This window comes from Carex rostrata, chromosome 8, assembly GCF_964058835.1.
Source record: "Carex rostrata chromosome 8, lpCarRost1.2, whole genome shotgun sequence".
NCBI lineage: Eukaryota > Viridiplantae > Streptophyta > Magnoliopsida > Poales > Cyperaceae > Carex > Carex rostrata.
Window position 1 is genome coordinate 10,429,764 of NC_135925.1, and position 8,658 is coordinate 10,438,421.

Sequence of the window (8,658 nt, forward strand, 5' to 3'; positions counted from 1 at the left end):
TAGATACGTACTCTATTTAAAAAAATCCAATTCATTATTGAAAGAAAATGGTCATATTAGTTTCCAATCTTCACTGTCAAAATTAAAACTAAAAGAAAAGAAAAAAAAAATCAGATTCTGAGTTTAGAAGCTTTTAAAGTTACAATTAAATATATAAGAACGCTAATAATCAAATCAATTGTTGCTTCTCATCTCTATTCATGATTTGTGCGTGCCTCTCTTACAGAAACAAACAAAAATTAAAACATCATTATTCTCATCTTAAAAATGTTTTGTATTGGACAAATAATAGTGAAGCAAATAATGTAAATGGTTAAATAGTTCTTATAAGTTATTTTAAATATATACTCTTACAAAATCACAAATTAAATTACACTGAGTTTTCTGATTTCTCACAATACTATACTAGTTCACATACTCAGATGGTAGAATTCAGATCCCAGACTGAATAGAATGAGATCTGAGTCGTCAGTTTTAATTTGGCACAAATCTCAAAACGAACCTTTATATCTAAATAGACACCAAATTCCAATCGCTCGGCTGAGAGTTCGCCAACGCACATTGTACTCAGTTCGATATCTGAGAGGATACGGATTACATATGGTAACAACTGGTACAAGTAGTCCACAGGCTTTAAAATATAATTATCTACTGATCAAAGACCTCGTTTCAAATAACTATTGATCGTCTTTCCAAATACATAAAAGCTAACCGTTGTATTGTCTGCGTACTAACAAAAAATACATATTCAAGCTTGAATACAAGCCCAATCAAGAGACGTACAGAAAGAACAAGCTTTTATAAATAACGAGTTGAAAATACTGAAAAGACTCACAAATTGAAAATTATTGGGCGAATAAAGATAAATACAACAACTAAATTGAGAATCAATTTTTAATAATGAAGAAATAATTAACGACAGTCATTGTCAAGTTTTAAAAAAAAATCAACTAATGAAAACAAGTAAAGATCTATACAAGTCATATTATACAGATCTTAAATTAAAAAAAAAATCGTTGGCTTTTTTTTCTCACAAAAAAAAAATTAATATGCAACAAAATTTAGAGGAGCTCCAGGCAAAAACAAAGTTTATGGGATTTGTATTTTGAGAGTACAACACTTAGGGCCTGTTCGGCCGATTCACTATTCACGTGGGAAAAAAAAAATTCAGTTCAACTGAATTTTTTTTTTCCCACGGGAACAGTGTTTTTCAGTTCAAATCCCGTGCCCGCGCCCATTCCCATTTGTCGGCCGAACAGGCCCTTAAAATACAAATTTCATAAACTTTTCTGATTTTCTGATTTTGAGAAACTAGAGGGAATTTAATATTCAAAATATGGATCCGGTGACTAAATAACTGGACAAAACCTCTCTTTCCCGTTATTTAGTCACTGGACCAATATTTTAGGTCCGGTGACTAAATAACCGGAAAGAGAGGCTTTGTTCGGTTATTTAGTCACCGAAAGGGGCAGATTTCAAAATTCCACGAAAACGTGGGTAGATTGTGTAATTTTATAATATTTTTGGGTATTAATAAAAATTTCGGTAAAATAATAATTCAATAAAAAATACTTGACTTCCTAATCTCCTACCTTTGAAAAGGAAAAAGAAAAGGATACATACATATGAACCTTCTACCTTTGAAAAGGAAAAAGAAAAGAATACATATGAAAAAAAAAACAGTATTTAAAAATCTATGACACTTTTATCAAGTGTCTAATCTAACATAGCTTCAGATCTCCAATGTCGGGCCTTCTCGAAACCATTAACAAAATACTGAAAATCATCGACCGTCTGATCGATCTCCTCATCTGTATTCATAACGAACGGCCCCAGCTGAGCCACCGGTTCACCCAACGGTTCACCTCCAATTAGCACAAACCTAAGCATTTTACTGGACCTGTTCACCACTTCAAGCCCGTCCCCTTGACCTAGTAACAATACATGATGGGCTCCAACTGGGCCTGATTTTTCAAGCCCAAAAATGCCCTCTCCTTCTAAGATGTACACAAAAGCATTCCAGCTAGAAGGGATCGGCTGCTGGAGATGACTGGAGGGTTTCAAGGTGAAATCTAAGTACATTGTAGGGGTACAAGTGTAAACCGGTGATTGGATGCCCATCGACTCCCCGGCTATTACACGAACGGTTACGCCGTTCTTCGATGTGCTAGCAATGTCTTTGCTTTGTATTTCTTGGTATTTTGGTTCAATCCTGAAGAACATAAAACGATTTTATCTTTGGTGAGTCAGTGTTTTAATATTCAGTTTATATGTGGTATGTGAAAAATCACAGCATACCGCATATGCGGTATGTGACCGCATATGCGGATTTTAAATGAGAATTTATATATATATAAAAACAAGTATACGGTAATATGTAGTATATACCACTGTTAATATACTCTAAACAGACATTTTTACCATTGTTAATATAATCTAAACTGATAATATACTATAAACTAGTAATATGTGGTATAAACCACTTTTAATATACTCTAAACCGGTATTTTTTATCACTATTAATATGCTCTAAACTGCATATTCGTACCGAATATAGATTTTATATTTGAATTGCAACTGAATATGAATATTCGACTGAATAGACCGAATATTACTACACCGTGAGTGCGTGAGTGTGAGTACATACTAAATTTTATGCATATAAAAAAAAATTATAAACACTACAAACTAGCTAGAGAGGCTGTACGGCTTCCACCTATGATCAACAGAAGCCATTTTTTAGTATCGGGTATTAGTCCTTTTCAAAGTTAACATAAATAGAGCAAGTGCAAGTTTCCCAAAGGATAAGATCAAGGGCAACTTTCTTACTTGGGAAAAAGATATGTGGTTCCGTAGATAATTGCAACTTAAGCTGGAATTAACTTAAACTATGATGGACTTCAGTTTTGTTAGATATTTATGCTGTCGTTTTCTTTCCCTTCCTGTGGTATTTTTACTATTTAACTTTGTTGTTTCTTGAGTTAGTATTTTTTTTTTCCAATAAACAACAAGAAATTCTTAAATTCTTATAAAGTATATATTGCTTTAGAAATGAGATAATAAATAATAAAATAAATGGGCACTTCTGTGCATTGAAGCCGGGATTTTTATTTAATAATTTACTATGCTAAAAATTCATGGTACAGGCTGGGACAGTAGAGGTGTCTTTCTGACACACACCTTGCAATTTTTATACCATAGTTCACAGTTCACACTATCCGGTACATAAAAGTAGAGTTTAGGTAAAAAAAAATTACTGCATATTGAAATTAAAATCTTATTGATCTATTTCAAAAAAATACTTTTGTGTGGCAAATTCAAATTCGGTGACCATGAAATCCTCAAAATTGTTTTAAAATTCTGCAAAATCGGTGCCAGGCTGAACGGTGGACAAATACAATGGACATTTTCAAGATAATTCCTAATTTAAAATTATTTTTCTTAAGTAAGGCATAAGGATCATGCTCCGATTTTAAAATTATTAATTATCAGAGGAAATGGACAATTCGATTGGCCATGTGTGTGTCATCAGAAAATGACACACAGGTATTTAGAAGTTGTCACCTCTAATTAAATAAAGATATGGTTTATTTAATGAAAAATGAGTTTGGTGCCTACATTTTATTTTTGGAGGAGAGATTGACCCAGAGCTGCAACCCTTTAGAGACCCCTTGATCAGCTGGCATTTCTGAGTGCACAATCCCACGGCCTGCTGTCATCCACTGTAGATCTCCTGCTTTTATCAGACCCTTGTGCCCTTGAAAATCTTCATGCATTACTGCCCCCTAATTAAAAGTCATGTAAATTGGGTCATTATGGTTTTTTTGCATAATTACTAAGCATATGTTCTTTAATTTAACTGAATTTATCCATTTAAATAAGTAAAAAGCAATAAAAAAAAGGGGTCTTTTGAGTACCAAACACAGGCAAAACACATGAAAGATGAAAAAATCATGCAATCTTGTTTGATGGGTTTACAGCAATGTTGGAGCCCATTATTTGTGGGCTCCACTTTTGATGACCTAACAAAGATTAATAAGTCTTGTACTCTTGTGTGAATGGTTGGGATCCCACTTTGTTTTTTAGCAAATTTGACATGGCAAAATATGAGTATGGTTAGGTTGAATATTCCTCTCGTTGAAATAGTTAGAGAGAGCGAGCATGTAAGGTAGAAATGGTACCTCTAGCATGTAAGTCACAGTCTCAAATCCTGCATTTGAAAAAAATAAAATTATTAATAATTGTAACGACAATCGGAGAGAGAATATTAAAAGGCATTAACTTTGCTTCTTATGGAATCCAAGTTACCTCTGTGTGGATGGTCAGGAAATCCAGCTGGAGCAGCAACTGCAAAGAAATTATAGAAGAATCCATAGAACAATATCAGAACATAATAATCTCATCGCTGTAAGAGGCAATTTCAAAATTTGAAAGAGAGATTGAACCAAACTTACCAGAGAATTCATCCAAAACTAAGAAAGGATCAAAGTATCTCAACTCAAACCTGCATTAAAAGCGACATGTTCTTAGGATATAAAGAACATTATATACTTCAGCGTTGACACAAATCAAAGTGATTTTTGAATTACCTCCCAATGCTCCTTCTGACAACGGCACCGACACCTTCATGCTGCGGCCTTGAATGAAATTTTCTTACGACATGGCGTGGTTTTTCTAACTCGCAATTCATGATTTTTCTTCTTCTTTTCAACTGAATACCAGGTCGTTGGGGAACAAGAGGATTGGTGGGATCAATTGTATGTATAAATAAAGAAAGCGGTTTTAAGTACGGGTATATGATCTGAATAGAAGAAATAGAGATGTTTCAGAGTCCCTTTTGTGATGGTACTTGAGAATAGAAATTAAATTTTTCATGGTTTACAGGGAGACTTTATAAGGGGATGGGAGGGGAGAGATGTGTTCTGTTTGTTCTGTCTCCAAAAAATGAAATGCTATCCTTTTCCAACTTGTCCCTGAGGGTATGTTCTAACCGTGCTATGCTGTTTTTTTTTTTTTGAGAAATAAATAAAATCCATACAGAATTATTCTTCTGAATTTTGAACTTGTAACCTTCTACATGAAAAATGTACCATTAATCATTATATCAAATGATGGTTGTTCAATATGCATGCATGTTTATTCATTTGTACATAGGCGTGTCATACTCAAATTTTAAAAATGTTTCAGTTAAGTGAGATTGAGCATGCTATCTATGTAATAGTTGTTATTTCGTATGCTTGTATGCAATCATCTTAAACAAAGAAGTGTAACAAAGTTATCTAAACAAGGACATAATAAAGCATAGTGTATTGAGATATAAATGGTTAAGATGGTTTTTTGTCTAGAGATATGTAAGCCATGTAAGCCTCACAAGCAAGTTGAAATATAATCTACAAGAATAAGTTATTCAGGAATGTTGTTTTGAAGTAAAATTATTTAAGAATGTTAAAATTTACAGTAATTTACAGATTTAAAACACCAATTCTAAATTACTTGGTTATTTGTTATGAATAATAAATCACTTGAGTTTTTTTTTTCTAATCTCAGTAGAATTTTAATTATTTCAACTTAGCTAAATAAAAGTTCATCCAGTTTATTATGAGAATTGACGGATCTGATCATTGATTAGTTTACCAGGCATGTTGATATGTAGTTGTTCTCATGGATACTAAGTTGGAGCTCCCTAACAAAACCATCTAGTTTAGGAAGGAATTTGATTTTAGGTCAAAGGCTCCAGGGAGTACAACTCATGGAGCCCCAAGTTTAGTCGAATTGGTGCTTAATACCCTCCAAAAAGAGTTGTTGTCATGCTTATCTAATGGTTACGCAAGCTTAGATCTAAACAATACAACTCAACTTTAAGAACCTATTTAACCCCGAGCTATCAGATATTCAAATCATTGCTTTGTTTCTCTGCGGCGCAGATTAAAGTCCCCCATTTTGTCTTAGAGGCGGAGTGGGGTCAATTAATTCTTTTTTTTTTTCAAACTTTTTATATTTATCTATATTTTATATTTGTATAATTTAGACTTTAGAGTAAAATATAGTGTAAAATTGACTCTTATTCATGTAAATTTCCTATGATTGATCACATTCATATTTGATCTTCATAGCTGAAAAATCTGGTCGGTTAAGAAAAGCCACACAACGCCATATTTCAGCTTGAATTTGTTGAACCAGTGAGAAAAGAATAAAAAAATTCAAGCAAGGTGTTTAAAGTTCTAGGAATTTGTTAAAATTCTATAATAAAATGCATCCTACACAACTTTCAACTCCAAGAACAAAATAGAACACTTGTTACGACGCGTTAGAAAGGTCGTCTTTTTAATTTTTTAATCAACATAATAAAAAAGACAGAATATATTTTTAATCATACATTTAATGTTCTAATTAACTCATTTACACCATGTTTGGTTGTGACCTAAAGGGTGGAATAAGGAGTTTAAGTCTCGTTATTCCACCAAACATGCCTTAATTGAGCCGGACTAAGATGGTATAAGTCAATCTTTAGGCCGACCTAAATTAAACCACATCACATGGTGGTTTAATTTTTATTCCACCTCGTGGCCTAACTTGAATGATTATAATAATATTTTATTTGTATATAATTAGTATATTATTATTAATAATTATTATTAGTATATAATTATATAATTAATATCTTATATTATTAATATATTAAATAATTATTATAATAATATTATATAATTAATATCCTTTTATTAATAATTATTATTAATAAATAATTATATAATTGTTATGTTATATTGTTAATATATTAAATAATTATTATATAATATTGTAATATATTATAGTTATTATTAATATATTAATATTGTGTAATTAGTATCTTATTAATGATATATAACTATATAATTAATATGCTATATTGTTAATATATTAAATAATTATTTTAATAATATTATAATATTTTATAGTTATTATTAATATATTAATATTATATAATTAGTATCTTATTATTAATATATAATTATATAATTAATATCCTATATTGTTAATATATTAAATAATTATTATAATAATATTATAATATATTAATATTATATAATTAATATTTTCTTATTCATAATTATTATTAATATGTAATTATATAATTAATATGTTATATTGTTAATATATTAAATTATTATTATAATAATATTACAGTATATTATAGTTGTTATTAATATATTAATATTATATAATTAGTATCTTATTATTAATAATTATTATTATTTTATAATTATATAATTAATAATTAATAATTAATATTGTTAATATAGTAAATCATTATTATAATAATATTATAATATATTATAGTTGTTATTGATATACTAATATTATATAATTAGTATCTTATTATTAATAATTATTATTAATATATATATTTTAATATATTAAATAATTATTTTAATAAGATTATATAATTATTATCTTTCTATTAATAATTATTATTAATTTATAATTATATAATTAGTAATTTATTATTAATATATAATTAATCTTTTATATTATTAATATATTAAATAAATTTTATAATAATATATAATATATATTACAGTTATTATTAATATATTAATATTATACAATTAGTATCTTATTATAAATAATTAACCAATTTAGTCTTTCAAAACTTTAGTCCTCCACCAACTCTAACCAAACAAGGAATAGTTTAAGGAGTTTGGCTAATATAACATTAGTGTCATTTCAACATATATAACACTAACTCTAAAACCTATCAAATCGACTTCGAACGACTAATCCAAACCGTTCAAACCGATTTACATTATGAGTGATGCGTTTACATACAATTTTTTTATATTTTCAAGTTATTTTAGTATCAAATCAAGCGGTAAAAATATTGAAAAATTAATGTATTAAAATTAACTTAAAAACTCACACATTTGACCGCTTGACTTAGTACTAAATAAATTCGAAAAGTTATAAATTTTGCATGTAAACGCACAACTAATGAAGTAGATCGGTTTGAACGGTTTGGATTCATCATTTCAAGTCGATTTGATAGGTTTTAGAGTTGGTGTTATATAGGTTGAAATGAGACTAATGTTATACTAGCCAAACTCTAGTTTAAGCTATGATTTAATTTTAGACCTCAACCAATTTAGGCCTCCTTAGCTTTAGGCCACAACCAAACATGAGGTTATGCAACAATCCCATTTAAAGAACGAACACACATTAATCAAGTGGTAAAATGCTACGTATCTGATCTCGTGATTAATGGTATGAGATGATTGGTTATTGCTCATAACCCACACATTGAGGGACACACATCCTCTGCATTAACGTACTATTTGAGTTAATTTATGAATCGTACAATCAGAATTTGAGCCAATCCGGCCCAAGCCTATAACGCACGGGGCCTTTAATATTAGTACAAATCTCAATCGGACGGTCCACATCTTAACTCAAAATTTGAGTTAATGCAGAGGATATGAATTCCACATTGAGTGGTACCGTGGCCTAATGTTATGCCACAGAAGAAATCCAGCCTTTTCGATGTGACTTTAAATCCTACCGCGGTCCCTTTTCTGAATTTTTATTAATAAACATAACAAAACGTAAAAATATATCTGCTGGCGGCAAAATATAAAAATATATCTGTTGGTGGTATTTTGCCACCAACAATAAAAAAGAAGT

The 8,658-nt window shown here is 29.8% G+C and overlaps 1 protein-coding gene across 1 annotated transcript; it reads right to left on the reverse strand.

Moving 5' to 3' along the window:
* Positions 1–1,540: 1,540 nt before the first annotated feature.
* On the reverse strand, positions 1,541–4,893 carry LOC144558288 (pirin-like protein). The gene is made up of 6 exons (XM_078307099.1): positions 4,590–4,893; positions 4,455–4,504; positions 4,309–4,347; positions 4,182–4,210; positions 3,619–3,785; positions 1,541–2,212 (listed from the first exon to the last, which is right to left on the reverse strand). The coding sequence occupies exons 1-6, from the start codon at positions 4,688–4,690 to the stop codon at positions 1,717–1,719; spliced, it is 882 nt and encodes a 293-aa protein (XP_078163225.1). The 5' UTR covers positions 4,691–4,893; the 3' UTR covers positions 1,541–1,716.
* Positions 4,894–8,658: the final 3,765 nt, after the last annotated feature.

What these genes read in the sequence shown, in the direction of transcription:
- LOC144558288 (XM_078307099.1), bottom strand. Translation starts at nt 4,690, where the DNA reads ATGAATTGCGAGTTAGAAAAACCACGCCATGTCGTAAGAAAATTTCAT. An exon ending in GTCAGAAGGAGCATTGGGAG is followed by an intron (nt 4,505 to 4,589) that starts GTAATTCAAAAA and finishes CTTTTAATGCAG; the next exon opens with GTTTGAGTTGAGATACTTTG. An exon ending in TCCTGACCATCCACACAGAG is followed by an intron (nt 4,211 to 4,308) that starts GTAACTTGGATT and finishes TTTCAAATGCAG; the next exon opens with GATTTGAGACTGTGACTTAC.